The 19535-nt window shown below is 34.7% G+C and overlaps 3 protein-coding genes across 4 annotated transcripts; 2 read left to right on the top strand and 1 right to left on the bottom strand.

Annotated features, from left to right (window-relative positions):
* Positions 1 to 1059: 1059 nt before the first annotated feature.
* Positions 1060 to 1806, bottom strand: LOC107851694 (protein PAM68, chloroplastic). Its single transcript, XM_016696781.2, has one exon. It carries the CDS (start codon positions 1715 to 1717, stop codon positions 1151 to 1153), a length of 567 nt encoding a protein of 188 aa, XP_016552267.2. The 5' UTR covers positions 1718 to 1806; the 3' UTR covers positions 1060 to 1150.
* A 1203-nt stretch (positions 1807 to 3009) lies between these two features.
* On the top strand, positions 3010 to 8463 carry LOC107851741 (cadmium-induced protein AS8). 2 transcript variants are annotated; one of them, XM_016696825.2, is made up of 4 exons: positions 3010 to 3162; positions 4839 to 5085; positions 5237 to 5509; positions 8006 to 8463. In XM_016696825.2, the coding sequence occupies exons 1-4, from the start codon at positions 3160 to 3162 to the stop codon at positions 8017 to 8019; spliced, it is 537 nt and encodes a 178-aa protein (XP_016552311.2). In that variant the 5' UTR covers positions 3010 to 3159; the 3' UTR covers positions 8020 to 8463. The 2 variants fall into 2 exon arrangements, with proteins under 2 accessions (XP_016552311.2, XP_016552310.1); XM_016696824.2 differs by lacking the exon at positions 8006 to 8463 and having other exon boundaries at positions 5237 to 5556.
* Positions 8464 to 10519: 2056 nt separating this feature from the next.
* LOC107851738 (MOB kinase activator-like 1A) lies at positions 10520 to 18578 on the top strand. Its single transcript, XM_016696822.2, has 7 exons — positions 10520 to 10686; positions 12181 to 12229; positions 13872 to 13980; positions 15480 to 15573; positions 16529 to 16662; positions 17109 to 17272; positions 18303 to 18578. The coding sequence occupies exons 1-7, from the start codon at positions 10664 to 10666 to the stop codon at positions 18375 to 18377; spliced, it is 648 nt and encodes a 215-aa protein (XP_016552308.1). The 5' UTR covers positions 10520 to 10663; the 3' UTR covers positions 18378 to 18578.
* The last annotated feature ends 957 nt before the right edge of the window (positions 18579 to 19535 follow it).

Here is a 19535-nt window from a genome sequence, read left to right as displayed (position 1 = left end):
GTCTCGAGATTATTTATTTCACCATTTATACCTTAGTGGTGGGATAACTTATCCCGAGATAGCAAATCCTGGGATAATTAATATCGGGATAACTTGTTCCCAACCAAACGACCCCTTATATTTGGGGCCTAAGTAGCAACCCAAGTCAACCAATGGGCTTTTTTCTTTGCAACTGATACTATCCATTCAAAATGAGGTAAGCCCAGCCCAATTCTATGTTCAATGTATTGGGCAGCCCAATTCTATGTGCTATGTATTGGGCTGATTTGGTATTCACTGATCAATACTCATGAATCATGATTTGGTTGTTCTATATAAGTATATTATTGAGATTATTCTTGTTCTTGTTAAAGTGACTAATTATTCTAGTTTAATGTGGCATATTTTACATATTATTTTGATGAGATAAACATATAAACAAATTTTAGTAGCAACTAAATAAATATTAGAGCAGAATGGTGAACATACTAATATTATCAAACAAGTAGGAGTAGTAATATTAATGATACAGCATTGTCTTAAACATTCATTAGCAAATGCAAATGAACAAGCTTCAAAATCTTGTATTTCTTCCTATACCAATGAAGTAAAGGATTAAAATTATCATAATCTCAAACACAAATAACTTTTTATATGCTTTGTAATTATAGGTCGATACGATCATCTACAATAATATATTCAGTATAGTCGTATAAGTGATATCTAAGGAGGATAAAGTGTACACAGGACTTATCCCTACCTCTACGGTAGATAGGTTTTCTCACTATAGGTCAACACTCTTTTACGGAACAAGGAGTTAAGCAACGGCCAGGAGATGGATAAAGGAATCTAAAGCCTGACAGAGCAGTGTCACGTGGAGGTAGAAGGCCACTTCTTTGACTAAAGCAACAAGTGCTTTAGAATACATTTTTGCTACCACGAGATATATTGACAACCGCTGATCATTCTTTATCCTCGAAGTAACTCTCTTCAACTAGCAAAAGTTTGAAGTGAACTAACACTGAAAAACTTTCGCAAATTGATCAAGAAATTCTAAATGTTGAAAATGAAAAGCGCCAACGACAGCAAACTTTGCATGCTATAATAAGATCAAGATAAAAGTACACTCAAACAAAAATACATTTATAGATCCCCCACCCAAAAGAAAATCCTACTTCTTTGTTGATCCACCACCACCCCAAATTGATTGCCAAAAAACAGGCCAATTCTTCTTAGCTTCATTCCAACCCAAAGTTGATCCTTCTCTCATAGGATCCCAACTAGATGAAACTATACCATAACTAACTCCCAATAAAGCTGTCCCAAAGAACACAAATGACACAATAAATGGCACCCAAGTAGGCACATCAATCTTTAAACCAACCTTAAGATAATAAAAGAAAGGAAAAAACAACAAGCCAATAAACAAAGGTATACCAACTGAATATCCCATTCTTGTTATCATTCTATTAGTTACTATCTCTGGTATAACACCTCCTTCTTGATCCCCATCATCTTCTTGTTCATCTTCTTGTTTTTGTTGTTTTGGTTTCTTGGTAAGCTTCTTAGGTGAAGGTCCAAAACCTTTAGGAGAATTGAGTGTTGCAAAAAGTGGTGTGATTTTTTTGTGGTGTTGTTTAGATTTGTGAATTTGGGAGTGAAGGGAATGTTTGTTTTTTGAGGTTAATGAAGGTAAAGGGGATGATAGTACTATTCTTGGAAATGAACATGTTTCCATTGTTTTGCTTTGCAACTTCTTCACACTTTCACATTGTGTTGTTATTTTGGTTGGTGGTTATGCATTTGTTTTCAAGATTTTGTAAGAAGCTTATCTATATAGATAGAGCCTCTTGAATAATTACTATATTGCCCCCAATTGTTCAATATTAAAGTGCTCTATAAGGTTGTTTTTTTAAAAAAAAAAAAAAAGGAAAATGGTCTGGTATATAATCAAATTTTAATAAAAAATTGTTGTAAGACGCATGAATTTTTGTGGGGCTCTATGATTCCCTAGATTATTTATTAGCGTATATTAATGATATTTATTTTTACTAAACTCTTTTATTTATTTATTAATAAATTTTATCTATTTATTAGCTTATAAAATATATTAAAATACACTAATAAATAGTTTAGAAGGACCCTTACAAAGTTGAAGCGCTTTACAACAAATTTCATTAAAGTTTGAATATATTTTAAACCATTTTCCCAAAAAAGTACTATTGCACTTGTATGTTGATTATTTAATGTAGTTGTTTGGTTTGCGACCAAAGTTATCTTAAAATTATAATTTTGCCCCTAATTTATCCTATCTTTTAGGAGGATTAAAATCGTACCAAGTTTGAGGTATAAATTTATTTTGATATTAAATATATTTTCAGTTAGACAATAACAAAAAAGAAAAAAATGATGTAATCCTACAAAGTGAAGGTTACATTTTCATACGTAAAATTTAATTTCAGAATTAACTCTGCGATAGCTCATTTTATCCCATAAACTAAACGACTCCTTGGAGTATTTTCTTTTACGAGTTGTAATGTATCACTAAAATTGAGTTTACTCTTTCCAAATTTTAAAAAGTTATTAGCATAATTAAACATACTAAAAAGAAAATTGTGTCATATCAACTATAACAACAACAATAACAAATAAGATGCCCAGTGAGTTCCCACCAAGTAAGGTTTGGGAAGGATAAAATATACGCAGTTCATATCACTACCTCCGAAGAAGTAGAGAGGTTGTTTTCGATAGATCCCGACTTATATCAACTATAATATAATTTGAAGGGATAAAGTTGAAGAGATAAAGTATCTAATTTGACTATCAAAAATTGTGATGCAGTGATAAGTAATTTCATTCTTAATCAAAGATTCAGAGTCTGAATCATTTGATGTAAAGTAAGTACCAGATTGCGAATGAAAAATTAAATAAAATATCTCTATATATATTATTATTATTATTATTATTTTAAAATATGGGTTCTTTTTGTACTTTATTACTATGTATTTATTATATATACCATACAATATTATAGACCAACTCATATGTGGATAGATCAAGATTGCATCAATTTTTGGCCATAAGTGATATATTACAATATTCATATCAAATTTCAAATAATGTTTACTCCAAGATTCAAGAATATTGCAGTGAGAGTCCACTACTGAGCAGCACCTTTTCATGGTACAAACTTAAAATCACTCAGTTTTACTTTTAATTTGCTATTAGTATGTATCATGTATATATTGAATTATCCATTATATTTCTAAGTGTTGCAGCTTAGTGTGATGATGTTTCATTGTTCTTGGGGGTATCTTTAATTGTGAATCAAGTATACTGAGGATATGACCTTAGACAGGAAGATATGTACGTCGAGGATTTGGGTAGAAAGTTAGTGAGTAAGGGGCGGAGCCAGACCTTTGGCAGGGGGTTCGATGAACTCCCTTCTACGGAAAAATATACAATTTATATATGATTAAAGTTATTTTTTTATGTACGTATAGTAGGTGTTGAACTCCTTCGTCTAGGTTTTCTTCAAATATTGAACCCCCTGTATTGAAATCCTGGCTCCGCCTCTCTGAGTAATCAGGGGCGGAGCCGGCCCTTTGGCAGGGGTTCATCGACAGAAAAATATACCATTTATATATGATTAAAGTTATTTTTTACGTATCTATAGCAGGTGTTGAACCCCTTCGTCTAGGTTTTCTTCAAATAGTGAACCCCTGAGTTAAAATCCTGGCTCCGCCTCTCTGAGTAATCCAGAGTTGTTGCATTTCATGTGGGAGAGGCATGGGGCTAGCCTCCCCTTCTTATTCGTAATCATATTTAGGAATCACATATTTTCTTTGTTATATAGTTTTTAATACTATTTGTTGCTCTGTTTGCTTTGTATCCTTGTTTTGCTCTCTTTTTTCTTATAATCGTTCTTCGGATTCTTCTGTTGGAAACAACCTATCTACCTCATAAAGTTAGGGGTAAGCTCGAAACTCCACTTGTGTGAGTCAAAGATATTGTTTATCCTCAATTCTAAGTGTTGCTACTTATTTTGAGGTTTCATTGTTTTAATTAGGCTATATTGTGCTATTTTGTTCTTGGGGTTTCCTCTAATTCTTAAGATCATAACTCGTGTGAATCGAGTACAGTGTAATGAATTGTCCATTTTCATTTCAAAGTGTTGCTGGTTACTTTGATTAGGTTTCATTGTTTAAAGAGTGCTAGTTTGCGCTCTTTTTGTTCTTGGGGTGTTCTCTAATTCTTAAGAGCATAACTTGTGTGAACAAAGTATACTGTAATCTCCCTTAATTTCATTTGCTAAGGGAATAGTTACCAAAATCTTCGGGTTAACTGGGAATAAAGGGGTTAACTTTCTAGTTTCGCTTTCAATTATTACAACTTGATGGTTAACTTGGATGAGCAGGGAAAATTAGTACAAAAGATAGAGAAAGAGAATACTCCTTTCCCAATTTATGTGTCGTACTTTCCTTTGCGGTATGTGTTGAAAAGAAAGTCATATTTATTCAGAGAAAAAATCAACTTTAATTTTCTCATTTTTACCTCTAATGTTTTGATTTATAGTCACACCTATGCCTTGTTTTAGACCATTTTTCAAAGTCTAATCAAACACAAAAACATAAATTGGAACGGAGGGAGTAAGACAGAGAGCTCCTGAACAAGTAAATAAAGTTCCATCATATTGTTCTAGACTGTTAGAAAGCTTTGAATGGATAACTTTCCAGACGGAGTTAAAATTTACCCAATTCGCCAATGAGAAAAGCCTCTCCGGACTTGGTATTTCCATTTTGGTAATCGTAGGGTATCCTTCGCAGAATTTGAAAAGACTCACGGTCTTGTGATTGTAGGTAGAAATGATTATAAAGGGAATGCTCAGGAGATATGAAAGATGGAATCCGGTGCATCCTACATATGGAGCCTTCTGGGGCATGGGAATAGGCATTGGCTGTGGGGTGGGGTGGGGGCCTGGATTTGGTCCTGAGGCTATTGGTTATGTTGGAGCTGGCTGTGGGGTTGGATTCAGCGTTGGCTTCTCTCTTCTCGGCATTGGCATTGGCCTTCCTACCAATTACATCTTCACAGTCCCTTACAATGGTATAAATCACTGACTTTTTCATATTCAGCGTCTTATTGAATTGGATGTTTAAGTTCTCTATTTCTATATTTGGTCGATATTGCCAACTGTATGAGATTTGAAACTACTGTTGAAGTTGATTTATTAAGTTACTGGTATGTTCTTTCGCAGCCTTCACAGCTGCTAGAAGTGGTGCTATAGAGATGGCTCGGTCCACTGATAAGCAAAGCATGAGAAACATTGTGGAAGACAGTCGGTGTAACCTCGATTTAAATATTTCTGGTTTGCAAGAAAGGGTGTTTCGTACATTTTCAAGCTTAAGTGCCAAAGAATCATTAGGGGAGGTGGTAGATTCATCTGAAATGCCGACCAAAATTTCCTTTCCCAATCAATGCATGGATCGTCTAAAACAAGGCATCAATGGCTTACTTCATCCTCGCAAAGGTATGCTACAGAGTACTTACAAATGGAAGTAGTACTATATTGCATTTTAACCATGATTAGACTTGTCATGTCACTTTGTTCTAATTCCTTAAACGGTGTAATATTGGTCATCAATCTATGTTCTACATGTTGGTCATTTTGTGGTTTTTGCTGTTAGTCCCTGACAAATTTATTCGTTCAAACTAATAGAGATAAGTTTGCCAATAGAGCGCCAATTATTAGGTTCCAAGCTGCTCTTTGGTCTTAAGATGGATGTGATTGTTGATGGGAAAGGAACTTGATCTTACCTTAGTTAAATGATTGTTGGTTCGGATTTGTGTGCAATTTGCAACTAAGGACGCGTTTTTCATTTTACAATCATATCAACCACTTTTTCCAACATTGAATATCTCCGACTGTGTTATGTTGATATGATTGAAGAAATACACACCAATTATATTCGCACAAAATCAGTTGTGGATGATATTTTGATGAGAAAAGTGGAACAGATTTTGGATTTGGGGTGGATGGATGGAGGATTAGGTGGTGTAATCTGAAGCTAGATAATGATTTTGTAGACTTTTTAGAATCCCTTCAATCACCGGTTCGAGCTGTGAAGCAGACATTAATGCTTGCATTAGGGTAGGCTATCTACATCACACCCCTCGAGGTGTGGCCCTTCCCCTTCCCCTGGTAACGGGGGGTGCTTTGTGCACCGGGCTTCCCCTAACAAATGGTTTAAACATTTTGCTTAAGGTTTGTATGACAAAGTTTATAATTGATCTTCATTATTATTTGAGTTACTTTAGTGAGTATAATTATAAGTGAGTCGACTGTTCCTCTATTTCCACAATAATTCTTCTCGAAGTAACAAAGACCGTAAAAAACGATTAGCAAAAATCAAGAGACCAGTAAGTATTTAGGAATATATTTAGTATCCATTTTAACTTTTCAGCAAGCTAGAATGCTTGTAATTCTAACTTTTGGACTCGTAGATTTTGACACTTGGTGATAACAGATTATAGCAAATGGCCAACTATATTTCATTATTGTGTCAAAGAGCTCATATGATTGAGCTCTGTGTGGCTCAATAGAAGATCTAACAAAAGGGTGGCATTATACTCGGAGTAAATTTTTGGGGAAATAATGTTACTAAATGTACCCGAGGAATAGGGTTCAAATTCCATCCAAGACAAAATATTACTTAAGTGATTTCTCCGCATCTGCATAAGCGTTGGTGGACAGAGCCACTAGATACCTATGCTAACATGGGAGGTATCAGGCACCCAATGGAATAGTTGAGGTGGGCGAAATTGGCCCAGATACCACCATCATCATCTAAAAAGTAAACTGCATAGATTGAAGTTAAATGCATTTGGAAATTTGCTTTTATGAAAAGTTTGAACGATAGATAGAAGATGGAAATACTGCAAGATTAACAGAATAATGCTATACTCTGTCCTGTGCATCTCTTAGTTAATCGAGATGATCTCTTGATAAGCCTCTTACCATATTTTTGGTGGAGGGATATACCTTAGGATGCTAAGGAATAAATTTCTGGTATGGTCTCTCACCAACTTACAGAATCAGTTAGGAAGTAGGGACCTATGTTGCTCAGACTCTTCAAAACCGTGTCCGATACTTCAAAAATGGTGTATTCTTGGAGAATCTGGCACGGTTGTGGCGACATTTTTGGAGAGTCTGTGCAACATAAGTAGGGAGGGACCATCTAAGCGATATACTGCGATGCTAAACGTAGAACATTTTGAACATGTCCTTATTAATTAGTTGAATCACCCAAATGTCTTGCTTTCATATATCAGCCTTACTTATGGCCTTCAAACCTACCTCCCTTTTCTTAGCTCTTCTAAGGTTTCTTTAATCTGGATGATTAAGGGGAATCTCCTTGATTATGAATCGTTGAACGGGAGCCTTGGCGTAGCTGGTAAAGTTGCTCCCATGTGACAAGGAGAAAGCCTCTTGCGGGAATGTAGGGTAAGGCTGCGTACATTAGAGCCTTGTGGTTCCGACCTCGTGCATAACGGGAGCTTTTAGTGCACCGGACTGCCCTTTTTCTTTTCGTTGATTGTGAATCATTGAACACGATTACCCTTTACATCTGGTACACTGGAACGTACTGCCTTATTATAGTCTTTACCAGAATCTATGTTAAATAGTTAAAAGTTGTCTATGCTACACTAATATATAACGCGTTCTCATCTCTGTAGTCTGTAGTGCTGTCATTCATAACCTTGCCTTAACTCGACTATTTCTGAAATGCGTATTTGGAACCATGACCTACCAGTGTTGAGTAGGTGTGATACAAGGTCAATCAGATCCTTCAGAATATACTCAACACTAGAACCGGGGAAAAAAACTTGATGTCCTCGTACCAGATACTTGCACGCACTCATACACAATAAAGGAAACCGTAATCTGTCTAACATCGATGATTTGATGTATCCTCCTTAACTTGGAAAACTTCTCATGTGTCCTGCGCGTATCGACTTCTTGCAGGTTCAAAGGATTAAGCAGCATGGATGGGAGCACAGTACTGTTTTTCTAGCCCAGAAGGGTCAGTGTACATTGTACACTTTATAGCATTGGCCTTTGTTTTTGCCTTCCCACAACATTCTGTTTCCTTACACGTTAAACTACAAGGGAATCCCCCTCATTCCCCACCCCCCACCCCCCATCCCCACCCCCACCCACCCACCTTTTTATTTTTTATTTTTTGCAAATTTTCTGCTAATTATTCTAATTCTTTTTATGGGGGTGATTGGGAGTGTAGGTAGAGAGAAAAGAGCATTTACAGTTGTAAGTATTAGGCTGCTACTATATTCCAATGTTAGAAAGCATATCATGTCTCATATCTGCTGACCAGCACAGATGTAATGTTACTACTTACTAGTATATGTATGCGTGCGATGTACGAATAATATTAAAAAATTAATTTTAATTATTTTATATTAAAATGTCTCATTGAAGCATGTAAAATCATAAGTATTATCTTTTAAAAATTTTATTAATGAACAATGTAAATAAAAGTGAAATCATTGATGAAATATAGTTAAACATATATTATATCATGATAAAATTTATTTTAATTTCTACGTAAATATTCAACTCTCAAGACTATTACATCGCTTTCGTAAGTGCTCTATTAATGCATTACGAAGTTCAAAATGAGCATTTTCGTGTCTAGTTAAAAATTATTCAATTTTTTTTTTTTAAATATAACATGAAAAATAAAAATACAAATATAATAAAGATATTACATTAGAAAAATAATTATAAATATTACAGCCTAAATTAATGGTCTTTTATAATTTATTATATGTTCATTAAAAATGTTATGTAATGTAAATAATAATATAATAATCAAAACGTAAAATAGAGGGAATGAATAGTGCATCTCCACATTTGAAGAGACGCTATTCACCCCTCCAAATATGACGTTCAGAAAATGAAATAAAATCGGTTGAAGATGGCCACTCTCCAAATTACCCTCCAAATATAGAGTTTAGAGGGTAATTTGAAGGGCGGTTGGAGATGGTCTAACGTCAATATATTAGAGTGAATTTAATTCTCCAATTCAATTACATCTCCAATTTCAATCTTGTATTTGTCTTGATATAAATATACTACTTTAATTAATTATTAAATTATATCATAACTAGTTGCTTCTTCCGTTTAAAAAAAAAATAACATAAAAGTATAATGATATTTTTTATAGTAGTATTTTAATTTTAATTTTTCACGTGTTGGTGCGAGGAAAATTACGAGAACAAAAATTTAACTATGAAAACAAAGGAACAATCGAATAAGAGATAAAGATAATTAGATTAACACGAGAAGATACAAACAAATAAGACCTATTGAATATATTAAATTCAAAATCCTTAAATCCTTTATCAACAAACACTTAATGAACCAAAAGAGAATCAGTCGCCCTCAAAACCCTCATTTCTAAATATGCATTCAACACATCAAAAACAAGAGGGGAATCACTCTCAAGTGGTTGCTTCATTCATACTAAAAACAACTAAAGAAAATAAATCTTAAAAATTATTATTTATAATCTATTACGAAGGCTAATAAAGGGTCTTAAGGAAATTTGAAATGTATCAGGCGTCAAATTTAAGATAATAAAATTAAATGATAGTTAACACATTTATTATAACTTTAATTTAAGACGCTATCTTTTTTTTTTAATTTCATGTTAAATTAAAATAGGTCATTTATTTTTAAACTAATTAAATATATGTAATTCTGGTGAACACGCAATAGATATGAGAAGGAAAATCATGTGAGACAACTTTCTTTAGATTTTTCTATGTACTAAAATAAAAAATACATTGATATCCACATCCACAAATAATAACATAAATTAGTGTAAAATTAAATAAATAGACACACATTATAAATGTGATAATTCGTGTGAAATATATTCAAATTGATTTGTATTATATGGCGTAGACAGTGGATATTATCACATAAAAAATATGCACTTACTTTTTAAATTTTATATATTTATTTATATATTATGCCTAACAATTTAACACTTGACCTTAGAATAATTGATGTACCGGTTAGGCATCCTTTTAAAGAGTAATTTCTTAGATTTATCCTAAGCATTTAATTAAGATTGTCACTGAAAGTTAGTAATTTTTTATTTATATAAAAAAGTTTTATTTAATGAAAATAAAATTAGAGGAATATTATTTAATACTCTCTTGATTTAAAAAAAATATTTTTTTTTTAATTCGTTTAAAACAGATTGATCCTTTCCTTTGACAAACACTTTGATTGTAATTTTTTACGTGACATGTTTAAAAACATAAGATTAAAAGTTATTTTGATACATTTGACATAACTTTAATTTCATATCATACAACTAAAAGAAACTTTATTTTTTAAAAATATTCTATATCATGTCAAAATAAGTCATTCCTTTTAAAGTCGACCGACTAAAAAAATGAAAAATATAAAATATGATATTTATATATATATTTTTTTTGTTTTAAAAAAGAACAAATCTGGGCAGCTTTTCTCACTTTGTCCACTCTCTCTCTCTTCTTGCCACCTTTTCTATCAAGGTGGCAAATAAAAGTTTACATCAAGAATCATTTTTTTTTTCTCAAATATTTTTTTCATATACCTAAAAAGAAAAAAATGAGTCTGTTTGGTCTTGGAAGGTAAATAATCATCTCTCTATTCTTTTTTTAAAAAAATTATTTGGTATGATTGTGAATTGTTCATGTTTTTTTTTTCTTCTTTTTTAATTGATGCATGATAACTAATCTAATGATCTGAGTTTTTTTTTCTTCTGAATTTGTTTTTTTTTTTTTTGTTGTTATTATTTGTTGTCACATTGATTTTTTTATTGGTTTTAGACTTTTAGGTTGTTTGTTTCTTGTTTGATTGAGTTTTTAGAAGATTTTAAATTTATTTACTATTTTTTTTTTTTTGTAAAGTGTTTGTGCAATCCAGAAGATTGGAATTTGTTAGGGTTCCATGAACTAAATAACCCCTTAGTATAAGGTAAGTTATTCATGTATTAAATCTCGAATAACTAATACATGTATATAAGTTACGAGGAAATATGTAGTGTTATTTTATGTACGATAGAAGATGGAATAACTAATACATATATATAAGTTACGAGGAAATATATGTAGTGTTACGTAGATGAGTAACTGCTTAACTGATATGTAGGTTCCGTCATAACTAATTCTTGTATCACTAATAGTCGCATAACTCTAACCAGCTACCAAACGGCTACTTAGTATTTTGTTTAATACATATATAAGATTTAGGCGAAAGGTATTTGATTCATGTCAACGGCTTGTATGCCATTATGTTGTTTGCTTCACTTGTTTTGGGAAGGAAATCTAGGATATTTAGTTATTTACTATTTCAAGATCAAATATTTGATCTGGTATATATTTTATTAAGTGAATAGTCGTGTACTTTTAATTTTTAATTGGACATGAACTAGACAAATGGAAGGATGACGTTTGTATAACGTCTGTTGTAAAGATTGTACTTTCACAAGGAGGATCAAATTAACAACAGTTTTGAGCTGAGGGTCTATTAGAAACAATCTCCCGTACTCTCACAAGGTAGGGGTGAGGTTTCATACACGATACCCTCTCCAAACCCCACCTGTGGGACTATATATATGGGGTATGTCGTTGTTGTTGTTGTTGTTATAAACAGGAGGTTGGAAGCCCTCGTGTGTATAAGAAGAGAGAACTATGCTTCGAGAACTTATCTCCTTTTTTGAACCATATATAGAAAGTTCATCACATATCACCGAAAAATGGTTTTGTTTTAACACGCGGCTTACTCAGTAGTACGTTGTAACACTGGGTAAATAGAAATGGGTAACACATTGCTTTAGCAAGTTTGCGTTTTTGAGGCTTCAGCTCAATGAAGATAATGCTATTTCTGCTATTCATATCTCACATGTAAATTGTAAGTAGCTTTTAACAGGTGACTATCGCATTGGTTCTCAAATTTATTAGTTCCATTTGACATTCTTGTAGTGTTTTGCATACTTTGCAATTTGCATTATGTTTCTTGTCATTATTTTAGCTTTTTCCTTGAGTGTGCTTTTCTATCCTATTTGATGGATTATTGGTACATAGCATTATTCATATGACGTCTTGTTTGCTATTGGTTTATAGGAACCAGAGAACATTCCGACCCAAAAAGACTGCACCCTCAGGGAGTAAGGTTATGCTCTTTCCTAGTTTAAGAAGAAATTCTGCTGTTCTTGTCTTGTCCTTTTTTGGTAGTTACATCCTGTACGTTAAATGTTCCGCTGCGCCTGCTAATTTCGATACCACAAATTTCTAGAACTTGTTCAAGGAAATGACATCTTCAAGTAATCAAGTTTATAGGGTTAGTAGATCTTTGTAATCCTCAAAACATGCTTAGATTTCTACTTTCTATTTTTTGTTTGCTAATTATAAGCTTGTCTTGATCAAGGTAAGCTTGTCAGTAGTTGAATTTAGTTGCATATTTTCATGCTTGTTATTATGATATTATTGGACATGGTGTACCGTAGACTCAACCCAGGGTCATTGGCGACTTTTCACACCCGCACCTTTGGTAACTTATCCCTGAACACATTGTAGGAGATTGAGAGTCATTTTCAGTAGACTGTCCCTCCTTTGCCATGCATGATACTATGTGTTCAACAAGTTTATAGCGAAGTTGGCTTTCTTTCCATCCGACAAATGGTTTGAATAACTTAGAGAGAGGGAATGTCGGAGGAGACGCTATTTGGCCTTCTTTCAGGAGTTGTAGATAGTATCAATTTTAGCTGGTAGCTAGCACAGAAGTAGTACGGCTCTACCTGCGTAGAGAGAACGCCGCTTTACTTTTAATGGGAAACACGGTTATTGCCATCAGAAGACTTTCGCTGGCTTAGGAGAAAGGGTGTTTGTTGGCATACCATTTCTGGACGTAGGGAAGTCCATAGAATGCTAAGCCTTGATAGCAACAAAGCCAACTAGCAGAGCCGATTCGGGGATCGGTGGGATGCAGTAGCTTTAAGAGATAGGAGCGGAGGGAGGCAATCGGAAAGGCTTTTTAGGGAAGAGGGTCCCCTCCCTCTTTCGTTGTAAAAGGAAAGTGCAGATCTTTATATTTCGGCATAACGGATGGTCCTCGCCAACTGCTTATCTCTCTTCCTTGCATTCCATTCATGACTATCCCTCTCTCGGGTAGTGAATCACTTGCTGGATCGAACCCAAAGCTAGGTTTGATAGGCCGGGTGTTGGACCGAATGAACACTCAACCGCGTCATCACCGCAGTGATGGATGTCCAACCTTGAGATCTCTTCTTTCTTAATAAAGGCGGTTAAGGAAATTCCGAAAGCTAATCCGGCAACTGCTGGCTAGAAGGTGAAAACAGCTTATGCCAATCAAAGCCCCAGAACTAGTAAGGGACTCGTGCCCCAGCAAGCCACCCAACCCTACCGCCAAAGCTATTTCAAGTTACTAGGATGCAGCAAGCTTTGTATCTATGACACGAAAGGTATCAGGATAAGAACGAATTAATGGAGTTAGATGATTTGACATATAATCTGTTCGGAGCTCTTGGAAACTCATCCAACTCCAAATTTCGGTATGTTTAAATTGATATAGTTGGCTAGTTTTACAATCTAAAGTATCTCATGCTTAGAATTTGAACTCTCGGGAAGAAAATTTTATTTTCCTTTGGTTTTCTTGCATGTTATTCATTCTTCCATTGTGTCTTCTTTTTAATTTGCAAGTTGATCTAAACAGTAAAATTATGGGTAGAAAAGTAGTATTTTTGGTCCTGAACGGGTCATCTTTCTTGCTTTGCTCGCCGTTTTCTTTGTTGCAGGGTGCACAGTTAAGAAAGCACATTGATTCTACATTAGGCAGTGGAAACTTGAGAGAGGCCGTGAGGCTTCCTCCTGGGGAAGATATTAATGAATGGCTAGCTGTCAACAGTACATCCTCTCTCCCTCTCTCTCTCGTTCTCTCTCTCTCTCATACATAATGACGGGAATCCGTTGCACATTAATATTTCCTCCATTTCGGCTGTTTGATATGATTGGAATATGATTGCCGGACGCGGTATCTTAGTTGAACTGCAGGGTAAAACTCTCACCCACTCTTAATCTCAAAAATCCTGACTTCTCTAACAAGAACTTCTTTTCTCTTTTGGCTACATGGAAACTAGGAAAAAAATGAATAGAGGCTTCCATCTTCTCCGGATTGACTGATCTGTTTGTATATTACCTTTTCAGTAACAAGTCCTAAAGAGGTGTCATGTAACCTAATTTTGTACTAATAAAAGTTCACATTCACCAAAACATCAACTCTATCTCTATTGTAGACCTACTTTTACTGTAGATGCTATGAAAATATGATGAAACTTTGGTTCATATTCAACGAAAAGAATATTATGACTCTGGTTAAAAACCTCAACTGTAAATCTGTGCCTGGGACCTGTTGAACCGCTGTAGATCCTAGGCCAGGTATCATGAATGAAGTCCTTAGTGATGCTCATCCGTGTCGAGATAACCCCAAAAAATATCCTTCGTCTCCCTCTAGCATATCAAACTAGTGAAAAACATGCATTTAGGGTATGTAAAACAAAAAAAAAGATCCTGAGGTTGCCTATCTCTTGCCTTAATATCCATGTAGTCAGATTAGGTAGCTTGAATGGGATGAATAAGAGTACTTAACATACTGGATATTGATGTTAGGATACCAGCCTAAATATAGGTCATAAGTCTTGCTTGGATGAAGTGATTCCGTCCCGTGTGGTTTTTGGCGTCTTTCTATGCCCTAGACTCAACAGACCTAAAACAATATTTTCATCAACAACGACAACAACACCTCAGATCCGAATAGGTTGGGGTCGGCTATATGAATCCTCATTTCTTCATTTAGGCTCATATCATATCAGCGTCTTAATAATTAAAATAACGGTGAAAAATGTGTTTGTCTTACGAGTGTAGAACCTATATCACTTAATATGGATCTTTTTCTTCCATTGTGCCCTATCCTTAGTTAATTCTGCATTTATTCCAAGTAATTGCAGGTCTTTTGAGACCACTTCCTTCCATGTAATTTAGGTCTATCACGTCTCCTTTTAACACCTTCACTTACCATAGTTTCGCACCTACAGACCGGTGCATCTGTAGGTCGACGTAGAACATGTCCAAACCATCTTAAGCGACCTTCTCACATTTTATCCTCAGTGTGTGCTACTTGCACCTTATAGCGAATGTGGTGATTTCTAACCTTATCTAATTTGGTATGACCACACATCCGTCTTAGCATCTGCAATGCCGAAACACCTCATCTTGTGGATATAATCTCCGTTTGAAGCCAATGCTGAGAATACATGCTACATATATCACATTCAGTTTTCCTACTTGTTGCTGTAAGCTGATCAAGTTTAATTTAATGGCGATTTTTTTTATTCTTGAATATGCAGCTGTAGATTTCTTCAACCAGGTGAATCTACTTTATGGCACCCTCACTGAGTTCTGTACGCCAGAAAACTGCCCGACAATGACTGCAGGCCCCAAGTATGTTTTATAAATAAGCTGTGTCAAGCTAAGTTGCTTAGACTCTCCAAAAATGTTGCCGCACCCGTGTCGGGTCCTTCAAAAATGCACTATTTTTGGAGGATCCGACACACACCCGTCGACATTTTTGAAGAGTCCGAGCAACATAGGTTTCAAGGTTACTTCTATTATATACATTATTTGAGATGTAATTTAATCATTTTTGCGGAAAAAAAAGTCACTAAAATTGTTCCTTGGTTATAGGAAGTTGATTCTTGCAAATTGTGTGAGGACCATATTCGAATTCAACTGTCCAACAGTGGAATTTGTATGGCTTTTAATCACAGGGATATGAAAAACTCGGCTGTTCCGCTTTCCCAAATTACCTGCCCATATCACAATTCTTTTAAGGGGGTGCAAGATTCTTGCGTAAGCTGTTATTAGCAATTAATCAGAACCGTCTTCTTAAGTGACATGACATTAAGGCATTTGGTCTAGAATTTCATAGACATCTAATGCTCTGCCCAGAATATCGTAACTTGAACAGTTTGAGAACATCAACGAGGCTAACATAATGATAAGAAAAAATATGAACACTGATGTCGTGAGTTCCAAGAGTGCAGCAATCTCGAGAAGATGTCTTGATGCAGCTTTGACCAAAGTAAAGATAAGGATTATAGGATTAATGGACCAAATACTAAGAAGTAACAATATTTTCCCTTCATTTTGTGATTTAATTCCGAGAAGACCAAATATATACCAGATAACGTTAACACTAGTATTAGGCTAGGTGGAAATCTAATCTGGGATTATTCTTCAGCGGGCTACATCATTCTTGACTTCTTCTGATACAGCCTTAGGAGAACTACACCCCAAAAGCTAGCTAAGCCCCACATTAGTTTCCCATTTAACCGATGTGGAACTCAAGTCCCATCCTTGCAATAATGTCATAACATCTTCATATATTGTGTTTCAGGTATGAGTATAGGTGGGCTGATGGTGTACAGATTAAGAAGCCTATTGAAGTTTCGGCTCCGAAATATGTTGAATATTTGATGGACTGGATTGAAACTCAATTGGATGACGAATCTTTATTTCCTCAAAGGCTTGGTAAGTACTAATTACAGTTTACCGACTCATATTTTTAACGTCATTTTGGAGATGTAAAGAATGATCCCCTTTCCCAACTCATATAGCCTACTTTTTATATTGGAATGCCTGAATTGTTTCAGATTCTTTTAAGTTATCTGGTTACGATCCTTACAACAACTACTCCTATTTTTTTTAATAATTTGATTTAGACTGTGTATGTTCTTCCTAAAAATGATTTCACAACTACTGCTAATGTGCAAATCATGTTATCGTTTTGTCTCTATAAAAATGGATTTAGGAAGTGATCTTGAGTGAGTGAAAACTTTTCTCTTGGGGCGGATGCGTAGGAGTAGGTGGTTTGAAGTTGGATGAGGAAGTCTGGCTTAGCTAAAATCCCTGGCTTTCTTAGTTTAGACAATATTATGTTATCTTTTCTCATTGTCGTCTGGGCTATATTTTTGTAGGTGCACCTTTTCCTCCTAACTTCAAGGATGTTGTCAAGACAATATTCAAACGCCTCTTTCGTGTATATGCTCATATTTATCACTCCCATTTTCAGAAGATTGTGAGTCTTAAGGAGGAAGCCCATTTGAATACGTGCTTCAAACACTTCATACTCTTCACCCATGTGAGTCGTCTAAACTGTTGATCCTGAATGAGCTTATTTTGCTGTTTGCGCATTTACTAGTTTTTATTTTGTTGTAGACATGGTCATTGCATGCTAATACGCATTAACAAGTTTCTTACTGCAGTTTCTGTTATGTGCTTGAAAATGTTGATGTCAAGAACTTCGTTATGCAGCATAACTTTGTTCTTATGGTTTTCAATAGCAACAACATACTAGGTGTAATCCCACAAGTAGGGTCTGGGTTGGGGCTTGAAAATGTCGATTATGTCAAGTACTTTATGCAGCTTAAGTTTGTTCTTATGGTTTTCAACAACATACTCGGTGTGATCACACAATGGGGGTCTGGGGAGGGGCTTGAAGTAGATAATGTCGAGAACTTCTTTTGCCAGCCCAATGCACTAAGCTCCTGCTAAGCACGGAGTCCAGAAAAGGACCGGATTTTAAGGGTCTACAGTACGCAGCCATACCTTGCATTTCTGCGAGAAGCTCTCAAACCCGTGACCACGTGACATGGTCAAGAACTTCTTTGGCCAGCCTGGGAGGGGCTCAAAGATGTTGATTATGTCGAGAACTTCTTTAGCCAGCCGGTGCACTAAGCTCCTGCTAGGCACAGAGTCAGAAAAGGCCGAACCTTAAGGGGGTCTATACACTACGCAGCCATACCTTACATTTCTGCGACAGACTGTTTCCACAGCTCAAACCCAAACAACTCAAACCCGTTACCTGGTGACATGGTCAAGTAACTTCTTTGGCCTGCCCGGGACTATGTCAAGAACTTCTTTGGCCATCCCGGTGCACTAAGCTCCTACTAGGCGCGGTTTCCGGAAAAGGGCTGGACCTTAGGGGTCTATAGTACGCAACCACACCATGCATTTCTGCCAGAGGCTGTTTCCACAGCTCAAACCCACGACCTGGGGACATGGTCAAAATCTTCTCCGTGCAGCATATTTTTCGTCGTATGGTTTTCATTGATACTTTTAACTATAGGATTGATATTGTCTAACACTTATAATTGGTGTTCATTCTGCAGGAGTTTGTGCTGATTGACAAAAAAGAGCTGGCTCCACTCCAAGAACTCATAGAATCTATTATTGTTCCTTACTGAACATCTTCTTTCTGTTTGCTTTTAAACCTGTTTTAATAGGAAATTGAATAGTAGTATGATGTGAATAAAAATGTATTTATAGTCTTCTATATGTAGCCTAAGGTGACATTTTAATGATGTGCATGCTAATATTATTGGGGACAGTTTAGAAGTTTGATTACAGAAAATTTCAATATTTTACATAATTACTGAAAATTTTGATTTTGGGTCTGTTGAGATATATAATTAGCTTCCGATACATCTAATGAAGATACTTTTGTTTTTCCTTTATATAGATACATAATTAGCTTTCTATACATTTTTTGTGATTTTGGGTCTGTCTAGATACATGGTACATCTAATGAAGATATATTTTTTTTCTTGTCAAGATAGATAATTAGCTTTCGATATATTTTCTCTAATTTTGGGTCTGGTGAGATACATAATTAGTTTTCTATACATCCAATGAATTTATATAATTAGCTGAGATTTTTGTAATTACTTTGTAAGGGTGAGATTTTTGTAACTTTATGTTATTTTTTCTAACGGAAAAGGCTCAAAAATACCCCTGAACTATCCGAAATAGCTCAAGAATGTCCTTCGTTAAATTTTTGGCTTAAAAATATTCCTCCGTTAAATATTTGGCTCAAAAATACCCCTCCCTCTAACGAAATTCGGAAAAGGATAAAAAATACCCCTGAAGTATCTGAAATGAGTCAAAATATGCTCTGTTAAATATTTGGCTCAAAAATACCCCTCCCTTAACGAAATTAAATTATTTCGATTATTTCGTTAATTTATATAAAGTTCAGCATTTAATTCATATTTCGTTAATTTCTTTAAGTAAAATTTATATTTCGTTAATTTCTTTAAAGATTGAAAAGATGTAAAGTGAAAATACCTTTTTAGAATAAATGTATGTTTATTTTTCAAATCAAATTCAACCAATTTATATTATAATTCAAATACTTTTTTTCATTATCTTATTTTTAAAATTAAAAAAAAAACTTTTATGTAAAAAAATTAAAGTATTAGGGTTAAAAAGTTAAAGTTAGGATTTAATTCAATCGAAATAATTTAATTTCGTTAAGGGGAGGGGTATTTTTGAGCCAAATATTTAACAGAGGGGAATTTAACGAAATTAAATTATTTCGTTAATTTATATAAATTTCATCATTT

Source organism: Capsicum annuum, chromosome 12 (assembly GCF_002878395.1).
Source record: "Capsicum annuum cultivar UCD-10X-F1 chromosome 12, UCD10Xv1.1, whole genome shotgun sequence".
In the NCBI taxonomy this organism is placed as follows: Eukaryota; Viridiplantae; Streptophyta; class Magnoliopsida; order Solanales; family Solanaceae; genus Capsicum; species Capsicum annuum.
This window is presented reverse-complemented; position numbering and strand designations above follow the sequence as displayed.